General features: G+C 37.4%; 1 protein-coding gene across 1 annotated transcript in view; it reads right to left on the bottom strand.

Moving 5' to 3' along the window:
* LOC107601612 (titin-like) overlaps nt 1-26,228 on the bottom strand; it is a 136,615-nt gene that overhangs the window by 73,174 nt on the left and 37,213 nt on the right. Inside the window, exons 58-104 of the mRNA XM_016293856.1 lie at nt 25,947-26,018; nt 25,498-25,560; nt 25,194-25,274; nt 24,518-24,856; nt 24,192-24,293; nt 23,493-23,939; nt 23,255-23,341; nt 22,147-22,812; nt 21,906-21,962; nt 21,679-21,765; nt 21,413-21,499; nt 21,144-21,230; nt 20,893-20,976; nt 20,163-20,207; nt 18,008-19,804; nt 17,491-17,541; nt 16,972-17,370; nt 16,549-16,818; nt 16,154-16,429; nt 15,912-16,051; nt 15,180-15,306; nt 14,815-15,081; nt 14,313-14,579; nt 13,878-14,141; nt 13,628-13,767; nt 13,407-13,533; nt 13,033-13,299; nt 12,643-12,909; nt 12,009-12,125; nt 10,824-10,972; nt 9,637-9,763; nt 9,037-9,179; nt 8,218-8,341; nt 7,557-7,823; nt 7,350-7,447; nt 6,910-7,078; nt 6,567-6,833; nt 6,008-6,274; nt 5,597-5,875; nt 5,096-5,504; nt 4,895-5,019; nt 1,712-1,978; nt 1,346-1,615; nt 971-1,270; nt 557-859; nt 284-471; nt 57-171 (exon numbers count right to left, since the gene is read on the bottom strand). Coding sequence (XP_016149342.1) covers nt 57-171; nt 284-471; nt 557-859; nt 971-1,270; nt 1,346-1,615; nt 1,712-1,978; nt 4,895-5,019; nt 5,096-5,504; nt 5,597-5,875; nt 6,008-6,274; nt 6,567-6,833; nt 6,910-7,078; nt 7,350-7,447; nt 7,557-7,823; nt 8,218-8,341; nt 9,037-9,179; nt 9,637-9,763; nt 10,824-10,972; nt 12,009-12,125; nt 12,643-12,909; nt 13,033-13,299; nt 13,407-13,533; nt 13,628-13,767; nt 13,878-14,141; nt 14,313-14,579; nt 14,815-15,081; nt 15,180-15,306; nt 15,912-16,051; nt 16,154-16,429; nt 16,549-16,818; nt 16,972-17,370; nt 17,491-17,541; nt 18,008-19,804; nt 20,163-20,207; nt 20,893-20,976; nt 21,144-21,230; nt 21,413-21,499; nt 21,679-21,765; nt 21,906-21,962; nt 22,147-22,812; nt 23,255-23,341; nt 23,493-23,939; nt 24,192-24,293; nt 24,518-24,856; nt 25,194-25,274; nt 25,498-25,560; nt 25,947-26,018 — 10,947 coding nt within the window. The remainder of the gene's footprint in view (nt 1-56; nt 172-283; nt 472-556; nt 860-970; nt 1,271-1,345; nt 1,616-1,711; nt 1,979-4,894; nt 5,020-5,095; nt 5,505-5,596; nt 5,876-6,007; nt 6,275-6,566; nt 6,834-6,909; nt 7,079-7,349; nt 7,448-7,556; nt 7,824-8,217; nt 8,342-9,036; nt 9,180-9,636; nt 9,764-10,823; nt 10,973-12,008; nt 12,126-12,642; nt 12,910-13,032; nt 13,300-13,406; nt 13,534-13,627; nt 13,768-13,877; nt 14,142-14,312; nt 14,580-14,814; nt 15,082-15,179; nt 15,307-15,911; nt 16,052-16,153; nt 16,430-16,548; nt 16,819-16,971; nt 17,371-17,490; nt 17,542-18,007; nt 19,805-20,162; nt 20,208-20,892; nt 20,977-21,143; nt 21,231-21,412; nt 21,500-21,678; nt 21,766-21,905; nt 21,963-22,146; nt 22,813-23,254; nt 23,342-23,492; nt 23,940-24,191; nt 24,294-24,517; nt 24,857-25,193; nt 25,275-25,497; nt 25,561-25,946; nt 26,019-26,228) is intronic.

Genomic DNA, 26,228 nt, shown 5'->3' with positions numbered 1-26,228 from the left:
AAATGATGTGTGTTCATATTTTTACCTGTCTTTAAGGGAAATTTAAAATGGCTTACCGTGAGGATCATCGGCCAAAAGTGGCCCAATTGCATCAGCTGGATCAGAAACACCAGCAGCATTTTCTGCACATACTCTGTAGTGATACTTCTGACCAAATTTCAGTCCAGAAACCTTAATGTAGGATGTAGGATACATGAATAAATACATTATAAAAAAGATGATCTTTTCATATGATAAAACATTTTGTTAAATCCAAAACACAAAATTAATCAACATGACATACCCTGTAGTAAAGGTCAGGGCAAAGCCTAGCGTTACATCTCCACCACTTGTCAGTACCATCTTCACACTTCTCAATGATGTAGCCCGTAATCATACTGCCTCCATTGCTAATTGGTGTCTCCCATGACAGCTGAACTGAGTCTTTGGTCTGATTTGTGTAGCTGAAGTTCAGAGGTGGACTTGGCCTCTCTGTAATAGGAGACAAAATTGAATGTTTGACAATGACTTTTGCAACAACTCTAGACATAGCGAGCAAAATATAAACCCTACTAACCAATGGGATCCATGATCTTCACTGGATCTGTGGCAGCGCTTGGCTGGCCAATTCCAGCTTTGTTCTCAGCTCTGACCCTAAAGATGTACTCTTTGTTTTCGACAACATCATTGAGTGTGGCTGTGTGATCCTCAGCTTTGACCACCATAGCAGGCTCCCATTTCACAGACGTTCTGTCACGTAGTTCAATGATATAAGATGTGATCTCAGATCCTCCATCAAAAAGTGGTGGTTCCCAGGAAACTGTGGCACCAAACCTATTGACAACTCCAACCATAACCTTCTGAGGTGCATCAGGCACATCTGTTAGAAGCAGAAAAATAATTTAAAAATATTTTTAAGACCATGTAAAATTAGTTGATACATTCTCACCTCTTACCAGAAAATAAAGAAATAAACTGAAGCATAGCTCACCAAATTTGTTTTTGGCTTGAACTGCCTCATCAGTAGTAACAAGCTCGCCATTTCCAACTCTATTGCGAGCACATACACGGAAGAAATACTTGTTGTCCCTCTGCAATCCACCAACACAGTACTCTGGAATGTCAGCACGGTCTGTGGCCATTGTCCAGGTCTTGCGTTTGACATCTCGTCTCTCAACCACATAAGCCAAGATCTTGCTTCCACCATCACTTTCTGGTTCCTCCCAAGCAAGGCTGACCTCACCATCAGCAGTGTCAACAACATGCAGGTTCTTTACAGGTCCCGGAACATCTACAACAACACTTTTATCAGACATCTAGAACAGTTAAATTGTCTGTAAATCATCTAGTTTGATTTCCTGCTTACCAATGACATCAAGATTAATGAAAGCCTCTCCTGTTCCATGTTTGTTCTTGATGACAATCTTGTAACGACCCTGGTCTGACTTCTTAGGGTCCTTCAGCCTGTACTCTGTCCGTTCATTGGATGTGTCAATGTTTTGCCCAGGAAGGCTGATGTCATTGTAAAACCATTCCGCCTCAGCACGAGGATAAGCATCATAAGGAACCGTCATGACGAAAGGCTTTCCAGCATCTGTTACAAGGTTCTGATCTGTAGTCTTGATCTTTGGAATAGCTGTAAAGAAAGGTATAAAACATTAACAAATATATCCCTTTACAGTATTTCAAAACCTAAACAGCATTAAAATCATTAACTCTCACTGTATCATACCTGCAAGCTCAAGCTTGGCTCTGGCATCCTTTTCCTTGGCAACAATCCTGTATTCTCCCTGATCACGGGGTCTGATCTCACAGACCTGCAGTCTATGAACTTTGCCCTCACTGATCATCTGGTATTTGTCACCCTGGACAATGATCATGTTGTTCCTCATCCATTTGATCTCAACTCTGTCCTTATTTAGTTCAGCCTCAAACACAATATCTGATGCTGGAGGCTCAAATACATCTGTGGGTGGCCTGACAATTTCTACTGGAATCTCTGTTGAAGAAAGAAAAGAAAGATGGCATTAGCAAATCAAATAATCTGGATATATAATATGGAGATAGAATTGTTGCATAATTCCAAATGAATAGATTATGATCCTCAAATAAATTTTAGAGTTTCACAAATATGAATTAAATTCACAAATACATAAAATGAGATTTGCAAATTAAAAAACATATTCACAAATTAATTTTTTATGTCACATGCACAACTTAGGACGCGATTCACAAATGAATGCCAGGCAGTGTGTTTGTAGATCGCTGCATGCATTTGTTCAGTGCGGTCTCGTTCATCTGCATTTGCTCAAATAGGAAATATAAGGGCCATAAAAATTGTTACAGTAAAAGTTTAAAATTGGATTTTGTTAGGCCATTAGACTGTGTATCAAGCCTAGCCACAGTATTATATTTTACATGCCTTTGAAAATGCCAGAGAAACAGCGCTTTAAATCTTACATTTAAGATTTGATCTTACAGATTAGAGCAATACATCAATCGAATCTGTAAATGGTCTACTTTTATTTGCATACACACATAATAACAACAAAACTTTGTGCATTTATAAAATAAAGAAAACAAACATGGTGCGCTGTCTGCCATCTTGGTCTGCGTGATCTTTATTTAGAAACGCGTCATTAAAATTAACTGTAACTCAGCAAATACTCAACAAAGAGACATGAGAGATATATCTATAGAAAGCTTGACATGTCTACTTTTAAACTAAGCAAGTCTTATTGAAAGCAAATACTCTGTGATAAAGTAATCATATGAAACCAACGCGATGTCCAGTCTTTCACGTCTCCCTTCATTATATCTAATGCGACCATGCCCACGGGAGCTATAGATATTATAATCATCCACGTGAAGCAAGTGGCGTGTAAACGCCCATATCACAGCAAACAAAGCAGCAATACCTCAAGTTTTACTGTTCGCGTCGCGCTGAGAGGAATAAGACAGAATTCATCTCAAGAAGCTTTGGATTACCTCAGGAAAAACTATGCAGCGGCTTGATCCAGCAGTGATCATAAACATGAGTAAGTCTTTTTTATTAACCTACTTGCATTAGTTTTCACATAACTTGTACACATTTTACTAGTTAGACTTTCTCCAAACTATAATTCCTGACTAAATGTATAATCAAGTGAAACATTATGAAGTTTCATTCACAGCATCTAAATGTCACGATGCCAGGATTTTTTTTTTAATATTCTATAACAGACAGAAATACGATATAAAAGTAATACGAGTTATAATGTTACTAGCCTAATGTCAGTAAGAATTATTAGTCAAAACTTGTGATAGAATATTCTCTGTTCACGAATTATACTAAGGTACTGTGGGGAATACACCACTCTTGCATTCACCTGCATCTCTCATAGTAAGGGGGCACTCGTTTAGTTTTCAACTCAATTCCCTCTCAGTCACACACCTTACTGAAAGGCTCATTATGCAGACCTTTGTCTTCTCAGGTGTGAATCACAGTATTATTCATGATCATTCACGCCTCCTCGCATATACCTTTTCTACACAAAAAGTGTCTTAGAAAATTTAAATCAATATATTGTTTTCTGTGAATGAGTAAGATGATTTTCACATCATTTTGAAGCAAAAACTCTAGACTCCAAGATCAGTTCTCAAAAGTCTTGTGATCAAATGTTCTGTATGTGTTTTATGGCCTTATTTCAGTGACTTTAAAATTGTAGTTTTTCACTAAGCACGCATAAACGTTGTTTTCTCAAAAACACCATCACGTACATACATGCTGCTCACATATTATTGTAGCCCAGTTTGTGCTGATTACGGTGTTATTAAACTTTAGACATTCAAATGTTTGTAAGCAACTGAAAAAAGCACAAATGTCAGGGCATGTCAAAACTTTTCCAGGGCCCCAAAACACCCTCGGACCCCAGAGGGTTAACAGCATCCAAAGTAAATGCATGGTTTTTATTTACATCGTTCACTCACAAATCCCCAGTACACGTTAGAGTGATGCTGAGGCTGGTACCCAGATGATAGTTGATATTATATGTGTTATTATGCCCTATATTTGTCACCGCTATTGTGCTTTAAAAGGCCGAATAAGCCATTGTGCCATGTCTTACGCCGTGTCTACCCCGTTCGCTGTCTCACTGCGCTGCAACAGCTGTAACAACTGCAACTGTACTCATCAAAGAAAATACGTGAATCATTTGTCCTTTATCGTGTCGTGCCTTGTCCAGTGTAGACCGTATCGCTGATTAGAATGATTTCTATTTGCTATGGGCACGTCGCGAGGGTGTTATTGATGATGCTCGGGATCTGTGAATGATTATAAGTTGTGTATAATCCTGAGTTTATCCTCATTCACTGATCCTGATGGAAATATAAAGAAGCCTTACACTCCAACAGTCTTTTGGAAATTATATTTTAACCACACAAACAGCACTTAAGTTCAGCACAATTTGAAAGAAGTGTCTATAATGCAGGGGTGCAAAATTAATCCGCTCCCGCCCTGATTGTAAAGCAAAATGTGATTGGGTATAGCGAGAAAGTGCATACGATTGGTCAGCGAAATGTGGCTGTTATCTGATTGGCTTGAGTAGACGGTGGGTGGAGTTGATGCATTTGTAGATTTGTCTTGATGCTAGAAATGTTTAAAAATCCACAAATTTGCGTAGCGATCTACAAATGCACAGGACGTGATTCACAAATGAATGCCAGGCAAAGTTGTTGTTTGTGACATAAAAACATATTTGTGAATGTTTTTTATTTGCAAATCTCATTTCATTTATTTGTGAATTCAATACATGTTTGTGAAACTAAGATTTATGTGTTGATCGCATTTGCAAAGCAACAAAATGTGATTAATTTAAAGGGGGGTGATTCTTTTCTATATCCACTATAAATACCAGTAAGATGCTGTGAAAAATACCTTCAACAAAGAGACGTGCCCTTGTCCTTTTGTCTTCCACTCCACAGGCATATTCACATTCATCATCTGGTCTGCACTCTTTGATTACAAGCTTGCATTCTTTTTCATCTTTTTCCATATGATATCTGAAAAAAGATCATGATCATTAGCAAACATTTTCACATTATTACAGAATACTTTCTTTCATGGTTCAGAACTCACCTTGGTCCTTCTCTGATTTCACGTCCGTTCCTGTACCATTTAACATGGGCTTTTTCCTTAGACAATTTGCAAGTGAACTCAGCATCCTCAAACTCAGTGATGGTTTGGTCTCTGAGTTGAGCGGTGAAGTCAGCGGGTGCCTCACTGATGATCAGTTCTGCTGTGGCCTTATCAGCACCAGCAACTACACTGTATTCACCCTCGTCTGCAAGACTGCAGTCCTTAATGGTCAGAGTGTGCTTGTCCTTGTCCACACGATACAGAATACGTTTGCTGAAAGTGATCTCTTGACCGGCCTTCATCCACTGGACTGTCACATTTGGTCTGTTCACTTTGCAAGTGAAAGTCAAAGTCTTCTTTTCCTCTATTTCACAGTCCTCTAGTGGCACAATGATCTTGAGGGCTTCCTCTGTGGATGCAAAAAAATGTATATTAGCATTGTACATATACTGCTAACAAAATATACAAGGTATAAAAGGCAGACATATAATAACAACACACCTAGTACATTGACATTAGCAGAGCACTTGGCCTGCTCTCCGCGTTGGTTAGTCAGTGTAATGGTATAGCTGGCTTCATCTGACTTTTCTGCAGCTTTTATTCTCAGAGAGAACACAGTGTCTCTCTGAACCATGACAAACTTGCTGCTCTCAAACATCGTCTCATTGTTCTTCAGCCATTTGGCTTTAGCTCCCTCTGAGTTCACCTCGCAGTTAAGAACAATCTCTTGTCCTTCCTTTACTTGGGTATCCTTAATGGGAGTGATTATCCTCAGTTTTTCTAATGAGACAAGTAATGGTACCCATATTTAGTTCAGTTTAATATGACAATTCAGAATGAAACATTTGAAGACCTTTACAGAAATATATTACAGAAAAATGTACTAACAACAACAACAACAAAAAAACTTACCAATCACCAACAAGTCTGCTGAAGCCTTTACAGAGCCAATGTGGGCAGTGAATGCACCCTCATCTTTTAGCTCGCAGTTTTTGACAATGAGTGCCCTCCTCTTGCCATCACTGACAATTTCATACTTATCATCAGTTGTAAGTTCTTTGTCTCCTTTGAACCATTTGACTTCATAATTTTCCTTAGACACCGAGCAAACAAACTCAGCCTTTTCGCCCTCAACAGCCTCTTGGTTTTGGGGCCTGGCAATGAACTCAGCTGCCAATTCTAAAGCAATAAAGAGACTCAATTTTAGGTAAATCAATGCCTAATTAAATTATCAGTGTGATTATTTAGTGCATCATGATTCCCACACCTTTTGACCAATAAACTTGAATTTCGAAAACAATTTTAAAGAAATTTGACTCAATAAGAGCAAACAAAATATTTAATAGCTAGAAAATTCCATCACAATTTTAAAATTCCTTACTTTTCTAGGTTTTACATGACCATGGGAACCCTGAGCTTGAAGGACTTTAATATAACAGTGCGTTTGAAAGAATCTAAGCTTAAAACTTACCACTGATCTTTAAAGTTCCTTTTGTTTCTGAAGCAGGCAGTTTGCACCGGTACTCGCCAGCATCATCCATACGGAGGTCCTGTATGATGAGAATTCTCTTTCTCCCATCTGCAACATGTTCATATCTACCACCCTCGGGAATCTCCTGGTCACCCTTGTACCACGTAACCTCCGCACTGGGTTTGGAGACCTCACAAATCATCTTAATGCTGTCGGTTTCCGTGCCCTCAACATTGGACAGGTTCTTTGTGAATCTAGCTTCCTCCTCTGTAAGGCAAAAGGAATAGTCATTAATGTCTTTATTTTAGCTTTATTTTAGAACAACGGCCGAAACAAAACTTACCGACAACTGTCAGCATTCCAGAGGACTTGGATGTCCTTGCATCACATTCATATTCTGCTTCATCATCAAATACTGCCTTGCTGATGATGAGAATACGCTGTAATCCCTTGGCAATAATCTCATACTTTTTGCCTTTTCTGATCTCAGCACCATCTTTGAACCAGCGGACCTGTGCAACAAACAGTTATGAATCAATCCACTCTGTATCGTCAGAGACTGTGTGCATACTGTTGTTTAAGAAAGATATTTTAAATACTACGAAATTCTGGAAATCATGCAACTTTTTAGTTCAGCTTTTCACTAAAATTGCTATGCTAATAATACAATTTGTAATTAAAACAACTGCATTAAATTTAAAATGTAAATCAGGCACAGCTTCACCAGTAGTCTCAGACTTCTTGACTCCACTATCTGTGCACAGAGATTTCTGTTAAAAATACCTTGGCACTTTCACGGGACACTTCGCATTCAAACTTAGCAGATTCCTTCTCCTTAACCTCAACATCATGAAGAGGCTTAGTGAATTCCACAAATGGAGCTGAAAAAAAATATACATTTGCTTTATACAGATAATTTGTGTGGTTTACTTTGTCTTTACTTTAGTTGGCTTTATTCAAGTTTCTCTGATTTTTCTTTTTTTAACTTACGTTCAACATTTAAGAAAGCAGATGTCTTGAACTCCTTTGCATCACAGGTATATGTCTTGGAATCATCGAGGCTACAGTCCTTGATGATCAGTCTCCTTATGCGTCCCTCAGCCACCATCTCATACTTCTTGGTTTTACGAATTTCCTGTCCGTCTCTGAACCACTTCACATCAGCCTTCTCCCTGGACAGTTCACACTCCAGAATGGCTGTGGCTTCCTCCTCAACAGTCTGGTCCTCCAAGGGCTTGGTGAACTCAACTGGTGGCTCTGTGATATGTAATGAGGTAATGTGAAACCCTAAGCAACTCTATATATTCTAAATATATATATATTCTATTTGTTAGGAATACAGGTGTTATTGCAGTAAACTAAAACTACAACCATAAAAAACATTTTATTACTTGAAAAAAAAGTTAAATAAAATAAATATGATTAAATATATAAAAAAACTTAAGATAACTAAAACTGCAATAAAATGTAATAAAAACTATGTAGACCAATTTTTTAAAAAGAAACTTTGGGAAAACACAAAATTACTAAAACTAAAAATTAAAATGATAAATATTAAAATAAAACTAATTCAAAATATTAATAAAAACTAAAATAGTATCTCAATGATACTACAATAACATTGGGGTGTTTATTTATTTCAAAAACATACCATTCACAGTAAGGTTGGCCTGGGTCACAAAGTCCTTTGCAGTAAGTTTCACTTCCCCGGCCTCTGTCATCTTGACATCTCTTAGAGTCAGAGAATGCAGTCTTCCTTCTGCTCTGGTGACCACCTGAACACAACAGTGTGGCATAATTTTTTAGGCTGAGTGGTTTTATCAAATGCTTTTTTCCCACATTTTTGATATAAAAACTCTGAAAGCAAAGGAAAAATTAAGTGGCAAAATCAACAAAAATGAGAAAGTGCCTTTAAATTATAAAACAAAATGATCTCTTTCTTAGTTATCTGTCTAATTTAAGCTATGTAAAAACAACAAATGCATTGTTAGAATATATATATATTTATGTGTGATAAATAATTACATAAGAAGCATATTTTCTTTAAGTCAAACATTAAAATTAAAGAGATATATATTTTATCAAATGTCTAATGATTATGAAGTTCACTATACCACCACTTCAACAACACTCTTGAAGCAGTTAAAAATAACCAGAATGGCGCCTACAGGGCAGAATGGCCCAGCGTTATCTCAAAACTTTGAGCAAGCGCTGGAAGTCCTTATATGCAGAAAATCTTTATATAAAGACTTTTCTACTTGGAATTGTCACGCTAAGACAACAAAATATACATACTGTGTGTATGTATACTGTATAGTTAAACTATAGTCTATTGTTATTTTTCCATAACTACAACTGAAGTCACATTGAATAACAATGAAATCTTAAACATTCAGACAGGAACAAAACTGAATTGATGATGCTCAAATTAACAATTAAATCTAACAAAATCTACAGAAAAGAATCTCACCCTATCATTTGGCTCCATCTTTGTTGAGCCAACGAACCATTCAACTGGAATATCTTCATATGAGAGCTCACAGTCAAAGGTGGCAGTCTCTCCAGCAGTGACAGTGACATCCCGAAGAGGTCGCAGGAGGCCAATTGTGCGTGCTTTAGAGAAGGAAATGGACATCCTTAATAAGAAGAGACAATCCTACTACTACAATTTGTCATTCTGCTCTATCACTAGGTTATATTTTGCAGCCTGAAGGACTATTTAGATTCACACAGGATCCTATATCATTAGCATATTGAGAGTCCATGCACTGCCTGTGGTCAGATAAACTAGGAGGCATGTTTCAGTTCTGCCAATCACCCCCACCCTCTCCTGATAAGGCATGGGACTTCTAAAATAGTCTTGAGGCCTGATTGGCTGTTGACTACCAAGTTATCTGTTACTGCCACTCAAAAAACATTTTTTTTTCTTCAGTGAAACAAGAATGCAGGTTGTTTCGTTACCAATGTAAAAAGGTTACATTACACAAAGCCTAAGTTATAAAACTAATTGGTTACAGAGAATACTAGTGGCTGCATGCTTATTTTTTTATTCACTTATGAGGATTCTCACCTTTAACTCTGAGCTGAGCACTTGATTTAGCATTAGCAGCACTGAAGTCCACACCACCAGCCATATCCATGTGAACATTGTAAAGAATAAGCATGTGCTTGGTGCCTTCCTCCTTAATCTCACAGTCCTGAGTGAAACAAGCACATTTTTTTGGGGCTGAAAATATTGACATAATATGAAAAAAAAAAAAAATATATATATATATATATATTAGGGCTGGGCAAGTTAACGCGTTATTATCGCGTTAACCCATTAATTGATTAATGCTGACATTATTTTATCGCACGTTAACGCTGTTTTTTTTATTATTATGAAAGTCCGTTGCTCACTGGCTCTGAATACACACACAGATGAACCATGGGTCACAGGAGGGAGTGCATCGTTTTGTTAACTTTGTGGTTTATTATTTTGAGTCGTTTGAGACGCGGTAACACATGGCCCTAACAAAATATATTGCTTTACAGAGCTATCACTCTTGCTGCTATTTTATTTAACAGAAATGGACAGAAACTTTTCAAAAACTACAACGAATGACTCGTTTGGACTACAACGCATATTTTCCGGGATTTGTGATATCACAAATATCGACGAATGGTACGAGACCTGGTTGAGCTGCACTAGAGAAGGCAGTGAGTGTTATCACTATGTCTGAGACACGCTAGCTTTCCCAAGGCAGACGAACTTAGTGCTTACAATCATCCGGGTTTAAATCACGCTCAAATTGATTTGATATTGACGCAATATTTACACTGAAGCTCGCAGGCGGCTATGGTAAGGGGCATGACATTACCCGACCAGGCGCCGAGTGCTGCCAATCATAACACACACTGGCCCAGCTAACCAATCACAGCACATTTCGTATTTCAGAAGGGGGGCCTTTATTTGATACAGGAACTATTCGAGCTGTTCATGCCAGACTGGGAAGAGAGCCCACCCTCTCCTGATAAGGCATGGGACTTCTAAAATAGTCTTGAGGCCTGATTGGCTGTTGACTACCAAGTTATCTGTTACTGCCACTCAAAAAACATTTTTTTTTCTTCAGTGAAACAAGAATGCAGGTTGTTTCGTTACCAATGTAAAAAGGTTACATTACACAAAGCCTAAGTTATAAAACTAATTGGTTACAGAGAATACTAGTGGCTGCATGCTTATTTTTTTATTCACTTATGAGGATTCTCACCTTTAACTCTGAGCTGAGCACTTGATTTAGCATTAGCAGCACTGAAGTCCACACCACCAGCCATATCCATGTGAACATTGTAAAGAATAAGCATGTGCTTGGTGCCTTCCTCCTTAATCTCACAGTCCTGAGTGAAACAAGCACATTTTTTTGGGGCTGAAAATATTGACATAATATGAAAAAAAAAAAAAATATATATATATATATATATTAGGGCTGGGCAAGTTAACGCGTTATTATCGCGTTAACCCATTAATTGATTAATGCTGACATTATTTTATCGCACGTTAACGCTGTTTTTTTTATTATTATGAAAGTCCGTTGCTCACTGGCTCTGAATACACACACAGATGAACCATGGGTCACAGGAGGGAGTGCATCGTTTTGTTAACTTTGTGGTTTATTATTTTGAGTCGTTTGAGACGCGGTAACACATGGCCCTAACAAAATATATTGCTTTACAGAGCTATCACTCTTGCTGCTATTTTATTTAACAGAAATGGACAGAAACTTTTCAAAAACTACAACGAATGACTCGTTTGGACTACAACGCATATTTTCCGGGATTTGTGATATCACAAATATCGACGAATGGTACGAGACCTGGTTGAGCTGCACTAGAGAAGGCAGTGAGTGTTATCACTATGTCTGAGACACGCTAGCTTTCCCAAGGCAGACGAACTTAGTGCTTACAATCATCCGGGTTTAAATCACGCTCAAATTGATTTGATATTGACGCAATATTTACACTGAAGCTCGCAGGCGGCTATGGTAAGGGGCATGACATTACCCGACCAGGCGCCGAGTGCTGCCAATCATAACACACACTGGCCCAGCTAACCAATCACAGCACATTTCGTATTTCAGAAGGGGGGCCTTTATTTGATACAGGAACTATTCGAGCTGTTCATGCCAGACTGGGAAGAGAGGTGTTGTAATAATGTAAAATATGTGAAAAATAATGTGTTTTTCAAACTCTAGTATGAGACCCTGTTCTAGTACACCCCCAAAACAAAATCAAGACTTTGTAAAAGAGCATAATAGGACCCCTTTAAATGAAAAAAGTGCACAATACACTACTTTTGAATTAATTATTGAATTGTGTGCATAACAATGCGATTAATTGCAGAAAATCATGTGATTAATCGCGATTAAAAATTAATCGTTGCCCAGCACTAATATATGTATATACCGTCTTTGAACCATTTCACCTGAGCAGATGATTTGCTCACTTCACACATCAGGACAACCTCATCCTTCTCAACTGCAGTGTAGTCCTGCAACTTGGTAGTAAAGTAAGGTTCTCCCTCTGTTGATATAGAGGAGGACATGATGTTTTCAACATGATTTACCAATATACAAAAATGTCCTTGTACGTAATTTAAAAAAAAATTAACCCACATACGGTGATCAAGAATCTGACACAAAGTTATTTTTTCTATGGACTAGTTAGCCAACATATTTAGCTTCCTCTATTCTAAGAGCTCTGTCATCCACCTCATATTTCTTGTTCCTTGTTCTTCTAAATGAATGAGGGTTACATTTTCTTACTCCGAGCTTTCATCTGTCAAATTATTTATGCTCACCATAAAATTAATTCTGAAAATTTTTCATTTCAATTTTCACAGAAGTTTGTAAGTAGAAGTTTTGGAACAAGTAAAGTCACTAGATGGTGCCAATTCGCTATTGTAACTTGTATTGGTATAAAAAATAGAGACAATATGAGTGATACAGAGTGATACGATATGAAAGCAGCACCAATGTACTGTCAAGAACAATAGTCAATTATACTAAAGTCATTATAAAATGTATTAGAAAACACTTACCAAGTACAGTGAGCATTGCCTCACAGGTTTTCCCAAGGGCCTCAACTTTAATTAGAGAAGTGTCATCAATAGACACCTCTTTGAAGGACAGAGTATGGGTTTTGCCATCCTCTGACATGTGTACCACTTTACTTGGATGCAAACGCATGTCATTCTTGTACCAGGTGACTTGTATCTTCTCATGAGAGAGCTCAATGCTGAATTCTGCAGTCTCACGCTCTTTAACAGTGACATCTTTAATGGGTCTGACAAACTCAAGACGGATACCTGTGTAGAACGACAAATGCAGATCAGAAAAAAAATCGATCAGAAAAACGTTTCAGAAGGAAATGTGATTACTGTGCATCATATATTGCACATAACAATTTGTTAAATAACTTTTTTCATTACCCTGAATAACAAGTTTGGCAGATGTCCTCTTGTCCTCAGCCTCAAACATGTACTTAGCCTCATCCTCATAGGCAGCAGATCTGACCACCAGAATGTGTCTTTTCCCTTCTGCGAGGATTTCAAACTTTTCATCAGCCTTCAACTCCTGAGATCCCTTTAGCCAGCGGACAACCTTAGCCTCTCTTGACATTTCGATTTCAAATCTTGCATCATCTTTCTCATAGACTTGTACATCGCTCAAAGGCATGACAAAAGAAATGGGCAAATCTATGCAAAGATGAACAGAAAGATTAGATTAGATTGAAATAATTAGCTTGATTTTTTTAAAGTACACACACACACATACTTTTTATTATTTTATTTTTTTTAACTACCTTTCACTTTAAGATTTGCAGAACACTTAGCATTCGCTCCCTGGAAGATCACCTCTCCAGATTGGGAAACTTTGCAGTTGTAGAGTGTTAATGTGTGTTTTGCACCATCCTCAATAATCTCAACATCCTGTTTACAAAAAGCACATGAGAAAAAATATTAAGTATGTTGCTAGATGTTTGTGAAAGATGTTTATTGAATTTATTGATGCAACTGTACTCACAGGTGACGAGGATAAGACTTCACCCTTCAGTTTCCACTGGCCATGGACATCATCTTCAGAGATTTCCACCTCAAAACGAGCCGTCTCACCATCAAAGAGCTCAACACCATACAATGGTCGCACCACTTTGATGTCACGAGCTGGAATTAAATAGATTCTATTTAGAACAAAATTATCAAATAAAACCCACTTGTACCCCTGAAATATTGCAATGTTTTTACATTTTAGGAATATAACCTTAATCACTGACCTTCAATGTTCAAGTTGGCCGAAGTCTTGTCTGTTCCACAGTCGCAAACATATAATCCTTTATCTTTGTTCTCAACTTTCTTAAGATTGAGGATTCTCCGTTTGCCTTCAACTTTCATAGTAATCATCTTGGAGGCTTTAATTTCAATTTCATTCTTGAACCATTTCACAGGAGCATCTCTACTGAGCTCGCAGTCAAATGTGACTTCATCTTTCTCAACTGCGGTGTAATCTTGTAACTTGGAGGTGAAAAATGCATCACCCTCTGTAAAAACAGGTTGCTGTGTTAATAATATTCAGAAAATAAAATATGTGTAGTAATCTACATAAAAGGTTTTGTTGTACTGCAAACACAATGATACAACGAGGGGGGGGGGAAACAAGAATTAGTGCAGCTGATCAAATAAATGTAATGGTGAAATAAAGGTAAAATTACCTATAACCAGCAGCTTAGCCATTGTAGATATTCCTTTAGCCTCTGCTTTTATCAGGCAAGTATCATCTAGTGATACTTCCTTAATTTCTAGTGTATGTTTCTTTCCCACCATGCTGGTGAACACGGTTCTGCTTGGGTGCACTTTTATTTCATTTATGTACCACGTCACGTCAACATTCTCATGAGAGAGTTCAAGCTCAAATACAGCTGTTTTACCTTCCTTCACAGTTAGGTCCTTTAATGTTGAGGTGAAGTTCAGCCTCATACCTACGACATTTGTTCAGTGTATAACAAATTGACTTTGGACGCAATAAATTAATATACTACAAACTTGAAAAGCAGTGAATTATTAGTGAATTTATTAAAAAAAGTGAATTTATTAGCAACTGTTTTTTTTACTATTTGCTATTTGTTAGACTACTCATTAATAAACACCCTTGTTAAATTTTGTCAAAGTATTTTGACCAACACTTCACTAACCAAGATGATAACCAAGACTTACCCTCTACCATCAGTTTTGCTTTTGATGATTTGCCCAAGACCTCAATACTGTATTCACCCTCATCCTCAAAGCCACAGTTATTTATAATGAGTATGTGTTTCTTTCCGTCATCAATGATTTCATACTTATTTCCTTGTGTAACAATATCAGAACCCTTAAACCAAATCACTTTAGGCACATCCTTATTGACGGAGCACTCAAACTTTGCCTGTTTCTTTTCATGCACAGTAACATCCTTCAAAGGGACTGTGAACTCCATTTCCAACTCTGGTAGGTATGAATGAACATTGTCCATATCGTCACTCATCTGCATTTGTAGATTTGAATTTACATTTTATTATGCTTTAAAAAAAACATTCTCTTACCCTTTACTGTGAGCATAGCACTTGTCACAGCATTCAGAGCTTGGTATGTAACTTCTCCAGATTGATCAAGCTGAACGCTTTTGATAGTAAGGAATCGTTTTGTTCCCTCAGATCTGATGTCACATGTCTAAAATAGAAGAAAATTATGAATCAGCAATTTTTTGGAACAATGTGCTATAAAAAATTACATAACTGTATTAATACTGTTGGGGAAAGACTAACTACAATTAGCACTGCTACTAATCATTGCAATTTGTGTGTGTGTGTGTGTGTGTGTGTGTGTGTGACAAATAAAAGAATGTTTTTATTATAAAACAGACTTAAATCATTTAAATAGATATCACCCTCTTAAACAGCTTTACACGGTTAGCTGTTTTTTAATTACATCTCCAAATGGGTAGAGTGGTTATTTAACTATTTAAATTATGACTACCTTGTAGCCTGGGAAGCCACAGTTTCAAAGTAGCTTCCCCAACACTGGGAATGACTAATATTTTAGGACAGTGGTTCTGAAACCTGTCCTGGAGTACCACCAGCCCTGCACATTTTGTATGTCTCCCTCATCTATCACACCTGATTCAACTCATCAGCTCATTAGTGGAGACTGCAAGACCGGAAGTGGTGTGTCAGATATAGGGAGACATACAAAATGTGGAGTGCTGGGGGGTACTGCATGGAGAGGTTTGAGAACCACTGTTTTAGGACACCTGGGGGTTTTGAATAGGGTCTTACCGGTGATCTTGTCAGAACCTGCCCTCTAAGTTTCCATTCTCCAGGCACATCATCTTCTGAAATTTCAGTATCAAAGTTGGCCTCCGTTTTCTCAACCACCTCCACACTAGCAAGAGGCTTCAAGATCTCCGCTTCACGTTCTGAACAGAGATTATAGAGAAATGTTTATACACAACGTTTTCAGATGGTAATATAAGCAGAAATCAACAGTCCTCAAGTGGTGGTGCTGTTTTTAAACAAACCTCCAAGTGTTAGTTTTGCTGCATATCTGCGGCCTTCAACCTCCACAGTGTACTCAGCAACGTCATCAGGCTGGGCACTTTTAATTGTAAGAGTAATCTCTTTACCCTCCTTCTTCACCTCAGTCTTATCTGTAGGCTCATTAGGAATTTCATCGTTACCCTTGTACCACTTCCAGTTAGGGGTGTCCTTGAAGAGCTCGCCTTTGAATGTAGCAGTGGCCTTGGGCTTCACATGCTGGTCCCGCAAAGGTTTCACTAACCAGTCTCTAATGATTTCTGTTGAATACATACATGGGTAAATTCACACACCGGCTCTAAATTCATTAAAGAAGATATAGAAACATCTATCAACGTTTTTAAGAAGATATTAAAAGGTTAAAAAATCAAATACATACCAATAACCTTGACATTAGTTTGAGTTTTAATGTTTTCACACTCGCATGTGTAAACACCAGCATCATCATCGTTCGCATCCTGGATTGTGATGGTACGCTGTAGCCCAATAATATTGATTTGAATTTTGCCAGGAATTTCCTTTATCTCTTGTCCATTCTTCTTCCAGACCGCATCTCGGTCCTTGTTCAACTCACAGGTCAAATACATTGGCTGCCCCTTGAACACAGAGGTCTCTTCTTCCAGATTCTTTGTGAATTTCACAGGTAATTCTATATGAAATGATAGAAGAAATGCAACTCTAACAATCATACATTATTAGTACCAACATATGAACATTAATGGTCTTTAGATGCAAGAGGCAATGCCATATGACATTTTTATGTGACTAGAAAGGACAGTTTGAGAATAGCAGTCACAAATACCTTCTACAACAAGTTTAGCTGTTGAGGTCTTCTCCTTGTTGCCAAGCTTTCCAACACATGTGTACTCCCCAGTGTCTGAAAGCTGTACATCAATGATGGCCAGTTTGCGGTCTTTGCCATCAGATGTGAATTTGTGCTTTGGACTCTCCCTTATATTGCTTCCATCTTTCATCCAGGTGGTGATAGCAGTAGATGGAGAGATCTGGCACTCAAATACAGCAGAGGAGCCAATGGACTCAGCCTCCTGCAACACAATGTCCTGGAGCTCCTTCACAAACTTCAAGGGGACGGCTTTGAGTTGGAAACCAAATGGTGATTCTCCTGGAGGCTTGTCACCTCCACCACCAGGTTTCAGCCCTCTACCCCTTCCAGCATCACCAGGAGATGGAGTTTGTCTTGCTACAATAAAAAAGAAAAAGTTTCACCATTTTAAATTATTCTTATATAACTTTAAAATTAACACATGCACTGTAACATTATAAATGCATACTACAAATGTACTGAATATTATGAACGTACGTCTTAGTCCTCTGCCTCTGCCTGGAGCTGGTTCCTCCTTTGGTTTTCCATCTGTTTGAAATATTGTTATACTATTAAGAAAGGCTTGAAATGGTAAAACTGCAAAGGGTCATAAATTATTGGTTTATAAATTATATACAAAGGATATAACATATGAGAGCATATTAATGACAATAAAAGACAAGAAAACAAGTTTGAAAAACGCAGCTCAGTACAAATGACACCCACAACAAAAATGACGAATGAAGATGAAGGAATGAAAATGAGACTGACAAACAGTTACATGACAGAGCAGGACTTCACTGACACACAACATTTTATAAAGAGGGTTTGATGAACCAAGAATGAAAGAACGAATAAATCAAAGGAAGGACACACAACATCAAAGACAACTAAATAATAAAAAAATGAAGACACTTGTTAAAGGGTAATAATGGATGAGTTAAGTTGATATTATTTGGAATGATTGTAGGGAGCCACGAGATACCAGTGGCGAGCTTTTGTGCCACCATCTCACCTTTCTTGTCACCCATTCCTGGGGTTTCAACAGCTCCATCTTCCAAGGCGTCATCAAAGGTTTCGGATCCATAACTGTCCCTAGGAGCAAGTTCCCATCCCCAAGTTTCTTCTTCTTCACCATCCACCACCTCCTGCTTATGCTCATATACTATCTCCTCTTGCTGTGTAGGAATCTTTTGTAGATGCAGAAGACTAGGAGACAACTCCTTTACCATTGGCAGTTTGTCTTCAGTAGTTTTTAAAGGAGGTTCCTGAGTAGTCTTTTCTTCTTTGGGGGAGACTGTCTTTGAGACCTTCTTCAGAATTACAGACTGAAGTGAATCTTTTGGTGAAATCTTCTTGGGTGATTTTGCACTAGACTTTCTTTCCATTGGAATGGATTCAGTGGGTTTAGGTTTTTGTGTCTCCACTTTTGGTGAAGGAGTCTTTTTTAGCTCTGCAGGTTCTATAGGCTTCAGTGATATTTCCTCTTCTCTCTGAATTTCCTTTGGTGAAAGACCAATTTTTTTTGCCATTTCTGGTTTATCATCCTCTTTTAGACTCTTTTTAGTCAGTGGAGTGACTTGAGGACTAGGTTTATCTACCTTTGGTGAAGGAGTTTTCTCTGCAATTAACTTTCCTTTTATAGGTTTCAATGATACCTCTTCTTTTTTCGTTTTATCCACTGGAATCATTTTGTGTTTTTTAGCTATTCCCTTCCCCTCTTCTTTGGGACCTTCCTGTGTCTTTTCTGGAGTAGTATTACTCTTCATTGGCTGATACTCATGGGGTGACTCTAGCTTTTTGATCTCTTTAGTCTCTTTATATATTTTTTCACTTTTTCCTGGTTCGTTTACCTGGATGTGAGGTTCCTTCAGGATATGTGTTGTTTCCGGTCTCTCTGGATGCTTAATGTCTTCAGGCTTTTTCTCAGTTTGCTTTTGAGGAACCATTTCAGCAGTTACATCAGCATGAGATTCTTTGGAAAATGGTTTTAGTGTAACCGTTTCTGGCTCCTCTACCTGTGGTAGAATTCTCTTTGCTTTCTTTGGAAATTTCTCAGGTTCTTTGGAGATTTCATCTTTAGCCACAACAGGTTTTGGAATTATGGGTTCTTTAGTTTTTTGATCTGTAGGTGTCACATCTATTTCTTTTTTTGAAACAGGCTCATCCTTTATAAGCCTTTCGTGTTTTTGGACGCCAATACTATCACTGATCCTGTCTGTGTTGCTGTCTTTCTGGGGACCTACAACAGCTTTGTCTAATTTCTCTGCAGGTTTTAATTTTACAATTTCCTGTTCTTTCTCAGTTGATATTGCCTTAGTTACCTTTTTCTGAGGTATCTTAGGTTCATCTTCCATTGGAATTTTACTTCCTTGTTTACCCTTATTTTCTACTTCTCCACCTATTTCAGTAGTAATCTCTTTCTTCTTCATCACATCCTTGTATTGTTCAGTCTTCTTTCCCTCCTCTTTAGATATTTTCTTTGTTTTTGTAGCGGTTTCATATGACCAAGTATCTTCCGTGACTTCATAGTTGCTGGTGAGTTTGATTTCAGTAACAGCCTTTGAATACACCATCTCCTCTCCAACTATTTCAGCTTTCTCAACTTTCCGGAGAAGTGGCCCCTCATCTGTTGGTGGTTCTTCACACTGAATCTTGTTTAATTTCTTAAGTGATATAACTTCATGATCTTCCTGATGTTCTTTTGATCTTCTGGTTACTTTCTTTATGGTTGGCATTTCCAGTTTTTCCTCTTCCTTGATGTGAATTTTACTCTTTTGTTTAAGAAGTGCTTGTGTGGTGCAAGTTGTTTCTGAGGCAATAAAGGTCACAATATCACATAACATGGACAGTACAATCAGCATGACATAAGACACCTGTACACAGCAGGGTTGAAGCCATGTCATTAGTGTTTTTTTTTTTAAATGTTGGAATTAAAATGAAATGAACCTCAACCCTGATAAACAGTAGCGAACAGAACTGTAAAGCATAACAATAAATAAAGAAAAAAGAACAATAAAACAAAACAATAAGCAAACAAAAATTAGACAAAACAAAAAGAACAACAAGCAGACATGTGAAATGTGCTGCCTGAATAACTGATTTAAATATGTTTAATAATCAAACATTTGAAGACTCATTTGTGGCATGTGACTCACACATTAACATACCTTTGCCAGCAGGTCCAGGAGCTGTAACAGGGCCCTTATCTGCATCTGTTTCAGAGATCATTTCAGATTAAACAGGTACCGACACACAAGTTAGAAGCACAATTCACTTAAAATATAAATTCTGTCATAATTAACTCCTCTTGTGTCTTTCAAAACCCTTTATATGACTTTATGTCCTATGTGGAATACAAAGGAAATAGCATTCTGTCCAAGCTGTTCTTTTCTATTCAATGAAAGTGAATGGTGACCATGGCTGTTAAATTTGTAGAAATTAACTTAAATTTCAGTCTGTTCCTCACATCATATGTCTTCAGAAAACTTTAAATATAACTCAAGTCATATAGACTACTTCTATGATGCATTTTTTGGTCTTTATTTTCTGGAACTTGACAGTCCCTGGTTCCCATCCGCTTTCATTGTATAGAAGACAGTTGCTCAGACATTCTATTGAACATTTCCTTTGGGGTTCCATTGAAGAAAGAATTCTCATTATGACTATGTTTAAACAAAGTGTAATACAAAAGAAGATACCTCTCATCCATAATTTTGGTTAAAAAAACATTAAAAAAAGACAAACTGGTTAGTAAGTATTTTAAGTAATCACATGAGAGGATTCAAAAGATACTTTAAAAGTAGAATTCACAAGACCACAAAGACACATTAACAACCCAAAAGGAAACACCAACAACAATAACAACTGACACAGAATACATGAAAACAGAGACTCTACCTGTGGGAGGAGAGACTCTCTGTTCTTTTGTAGCTGCTGTTGGCTCTGGTGCCACAGGAGATGGTTTCTTTTCAACAGTAGGCTCTTTAAATAAAACAATACCATAATCACAACCAAAAATAGAGAAGGCAAATGTGGAATAAGATGTAATTTGACTGGACAAGGAACATTTAAAGATGAACACAAATAAGAACAAACAATCACACATCAATCCAAAGACTATAGACCAGCTATTTTGTTGCTTTATATACCTTTTGGAGGAGATACTATTTTCTGTTCTACTGGAGCCACAGTTGGCTTTGGTACTTCAGGAGCTGGTTTCTTTTCAACAGTTGACTCTTTAAATAAAACAATGCCATAATCACAAGTAAGAACAAGAACAAATAAATCATGGGACTAAGACGTTATTTGACTGGACAAAGGACATGTAAAGATCATTAGACTAACAAAACAAGCAAACACATACCATAGACTAACAAACAGACCAGAAAGAGTTATACCACAGTGTGACTTTGAATACCTTTTGAAAGAGGCAATATTTTCCGTTCAACCGGAGCCACACTTGGCTTTGGTGCCTCAGGTGATGGTTTCCTTTCAACAGTTAGCTCTTTAATAAAAACAATACCATAATCACAGTCAAAAATAATAAAGCCATATGTGGAATAAGGTGTAATTGGACTTGTCAAAGAACATTTAAACATGATGAAAAAAGAAGATACAAAACAAACAGAAATGAGATCAAAGACTTTTATACCAGGAAATGTTTCTTCCAGTTTTGTTGAATACCTTTTGATGGAGATGATATTTTCTGTTCAGCTGAAGCCAAAGTTGGTTTTGGGACTTCTGGTTCAGGTTTCTTCACTATTTCTGGTTCTTTATAAAAGAGTAAGCCATGATCACAATGAAGAAATAGACCATGAACATTTACAGATGAGCATACAGACACATTATCACACACTAAACTAAGAACTGAAGAGTAATAGCACCAAATCTCCCAGCCTTCCTTTGAGTACCTTTTGTAGGAGAAACAACTTCTGACACAGGAGTTGCAACAGCCTGGGTCTTCTCGTCTAATTAAGAATTATAACATATTCAAGATACAAGAAACTAAAGAGGAACATGCAGGCACAAGACTTATAAGGACAAAGAAAAGTAAATCACAGTTGCCTTTTCGGCAAATACCTGAAGGCAAACAATTCAAGTAAAGATTGCAATATACCAATCAAGGCATTTGCTGAAGACTGTAAGGTTTACCTCTTTCAAGTGCTTTATGGACTTCCTTTAATATAGTTCCATTTTCTTCTGGTTTTACTATTGGTGTTATCTCTGGTGATTTCTGAGGGGTTTCCTCGTGTAATCGCTTGTTTTCATGAACAGACTGCTGTAAGTGAATAGACTCTTTCTTGTGAACATCTATTTCTCTCTGAATGGCCATCTCTTTTCTAGGGGTATCATCTCTCTTTTGTAGAGGCATATCTTTAGTTGTTTTCTTTTTATCTGACATAAATTCTTGCCTTTTCTGTGGTGCCTCAATGCCAACTTCTACCACATCTTCTCGAGACGTTTCAACACTGGACATCTCTAATTTCCATTCCTTTTTCTCAATGTGCATTTCTTGTTTTGACCATTTCATCTCAGGTATCTCCTTTGTTTTTATTAGCTCAAAAGAAAGTTCTGGCTTCTGGGAAACCTCTGTTTCAATTATCTTCACATCCTCAGCAGCTGATTCTCTACTGTGATGACTAACATCCATCCTTACAATACGATCTTGATAAGACAAAATTTCCTCTGGTTGATGAGGCATGCTTTCACTCTCTTCCACAATTTCCTCCTTCAAAAACATTTCATCCATGGAGATCTTCTGAGTTGCTTCCACTGTATGAGAAAATGTGTCCGTTTTCTTCTCAGACACTGCAAAGACTTTAAAGATGAAAGATTTTCAAGATTGCACCATGCAATGGTGGAAGAAGAATTTTCAACAACACATGCATACCAACATCAATTTAAATCTCTAAGTTTCCCTACTTTAACCTAGAAAAGATCATTTGTTATTGCAAAATAAAAGCGAAAATAGCATCTTACATAATGGGGATTTCCATGATTTTAGCGATAATCTTTATTTTGGCAGCATTACCAGAATGCACTCTTTTCTCTGGCTTGCGTTATTGAAGGTAAAATGTAGTTAGCCCAGAGTAGATTAATATATTAATAATATTAAAAATAATTCTTCAGCTAACTATGATTAAAATGTTAATAATGGTTATGCTATAAAAAGTGGGAGATCTGTTTTTGTAACACAAACAGATTTTTTAATGCAGAGACACAATTTTGATTTGTATCTCCTATGACCAAACGAGCATACCTTTGGCTGAGGGAATCTCAGTCTCCATTTTAGCTTTAGTCACAGGTTTTTTCTCAGATGGTAGTTCTGCAGCCTTTACTTCAACCACTTCGTAAATATAAAAATAATACCAGACAAAGAACAGCACATTAAGAAGTGTAAATAAGATAAGAAGACACTTTTAAAGAGAGTTTGTAATAATTGCTACCCCATTAATGCAGGGCATACTAAGGATCTTAATATGAAGACTTAATAATACCTTTCTGTGGACGACCCTCCTTTTTGTGAGCAAGTGCTGGCTCACTGATTTTAGGGGTTGGTTCACTCTTTGATGGCACTTGCTTTTTAGCTTGATCTGTTTGAGGTGACTCTGAAGTTTTGGGTAAAGGCTCAATTTTTCCAACTGACTCTGCTTTAAAAACTTCTTGGTGAGGTTGTTTTCTTGTTGATTCAACTATAACCTCTGGTGCAGCTTTGACTACTTGTTTTCTAACTGGCTCAGGAGGCTGGCTTTGTGTAGTTTCAGGCTGACTAGCTGGCTCTACATTTGATGGCTCAGACTGGACAGGCAAATGATCTTTGTTAGATTCTTCTGGCAGTAGCATAGAGACTTCTTTCTTTGGTGTCTCAGTGGCAGCATAAGCAGGCTCTGGTTTTCTGTCTAGCTTTACTTTTGGTGGTTCTCTTTCCTTCATCTCCACAAAAGCTTCAAAAGAACACATATGTGTTAAATAGTGTCATATCACAAAAAGAGGCATTCACACTAGAATGCAGAAGCCCATATAATGAAAATAACCAATTAAAAGATCAAGATAAGAGTTTCACATGCATTCCAAGAGCACCATTTTTGGTGGCAAAGATTTGTACAGACAACAAACAAAATTAAACCGTTTTAAAATCCCTTGCAAGACTTATGCTCAGTAATTGTACTTCTTAACAATTGAGATTAAAGAGTTACCTTTTATTTGAGTAGTGTCTGGCTTTGGAGTTAAAGCCTCAACTTTTTTAATATCTAAGGATGGTTGAGGTGCAGCTTCTGGCTTTTTTGGAGCTTCAGGTGCTTTAAAAGAACACCAAAAACAAAGAAGCATACAGTAAACCCCAAAATATAAAGCAGAGGAGACTTTATATTCTTAAGTTAAACAAGAGGTTGGTTAAGGACAGAACATACAACTAATTAAGGAAAGCATCCGTACATACAGTACTTGACTCATACAGACATGCTGACCCACATAACAAACACAAAGAAAAAACTAGCACATATGATTAAATTACACACAATACCTTTGACAGAGGGTGCCTCAACTTTCTTTGCAACTGCAGGCTTAGGTTCAGCCTCGGGCTTTGGTGTAACTTTTGGCTCAGGCTTGGGTTCAGGTTTGGGCTCAGGCTTCGGTAGAGCTTTTGGCTCAGGCTTGGGCTCAGGTTTCGGTAGAGTTTTTGGCTCAGTCTTGGGCTCAGGTTTAGGTAGAAATTTTGGCTCAGGCTTGGGCTCAGGTTTCGGTAGAGTTTTTGGCTCAGGCTTGGGCTCAGGTTTGGGTAGAGCTCTTGGCTCAGACTTAGGTTCAGGCTTTGGGTCAGCCACTGTAGCCTTTGGTTCTGCAGGCACCTGAGGTTTAGGCTCTGAGGGTGTAGGTTTTAGAACATGTTTAAGTTAACACTTATATTGCTATCAATTCTCAAAGGAGACTAAGAACACAAACAGGAATTATAAACAGCAGCTTCAGATATTTAATTTCTGTATACAAGAATTTTTCAGTCTCAAGACATTAAGAATATTTGACATACTAACAAGAAAATGATACAAGAAGAAACTGCAAATTACAGTTACACACATATCAACATATACACATAACATAAACTTGAACTGAAAAAAGAAACATATTTAGACAAAGAATCAACATACATAGAACAAATATAAATTGGTATACACACTGAAAACACATACTGCTGATAATACCTTTGCATGTGGGTTGTTCTTTTTGCTCTGTCACCTTGACAGTTCGAACTTTTTCCTCAACAGGCTTCTTGACTTCAGGTTCTTAAAAATATCATAGCATCATAGAAATAAAATGTGCAAATTATGATTCTTTACACCAAAGAGCTACATGTACAGCAAGTACACAAACAATTGATATGGTAAGAAACAGACATCTCACAAATAGGAAAACAGATTTGGTTTAAATATTTTGTCAGAAAACAATGAACACACAGAGGTAGAAACAGAGAAACAATGTTAAACTCAAGCAAAGACATAATAATACCTTTCTCAGGAACTGGAGGCTGTACAAAGGATGTTTCAGTTGTCTCTTCTGGTTGCTTCATAACTTCAGGTGCATAAAAGACATCAGCTTTGTTAAAATACAACTGCAAAGCTTAAGCAGAGTTTAAGTAGCCAAAACATCCATGCTTTTAGCATGATTGCACAAGCATTAGAAGAAAATATTCATGGACATACAACCAAGACCAATAAAAAAAAAGTGAAGCAATTTTACAATGAACAACTGCACAATGACATATAATAACATATAAACACAACACCAAGACAAGGAAAGAACCAAAATGTTTTTGGTTCAGCACAGACCAAAATGTTATAAGTGTTTCACTGGAGGAAAAAAATTAAGCAGTTGGCTTTACATATATAAATGTTAAGAGATCATCAGGGACAGCCATAAGCAAAGTCTGCCACAAGCATTTTGCCTTCATCCAATACCTTTCATAGGCACCTCCTCTGTCCTTTCCACTACATGTTTCGTTACAATCTCCTCAACAGGTTTCTTCAATTCTGATGGAAAACAAGAACATTCTTAGGCATGAACATAATACACACAAATTCCGTTTCAAACATACAAACACAAAGTTTCCAGCACAATACCTGTGGATTAAAAATGTTAATGATTCTGAATTGAAAATGATGGAGGAGATAGTTATTGAAGGGAATAGGCAGTGATGAAGTTTAATAGTAAGTTATATTAAAAAGACAAGGAATACACAA

Source organism: Sinocyclocheilus grahami, unplaced genomic scaffold (assembly GCF_001515645.1).
Source record: "Sinocyclocheilus grahami isolate Dianchi unplaced genomic scaffold, SAMN03320097.WGS_v1.1 scaffold308.1, whole genome shotgun sequence".
NCBI classification, from domain to species: Eukaryota; Metazoa; Chordata; class Actinopteri; order Cypriniformes; family Cyprinidae; genus Sinocyclocheilus; species Sinocyclocheilus grahami.
The sequence above is the reverse complement of the archived record's forward strand: the minus strand, read 5'-3'. Positions and strand labels throughout refer to the sequence as shown.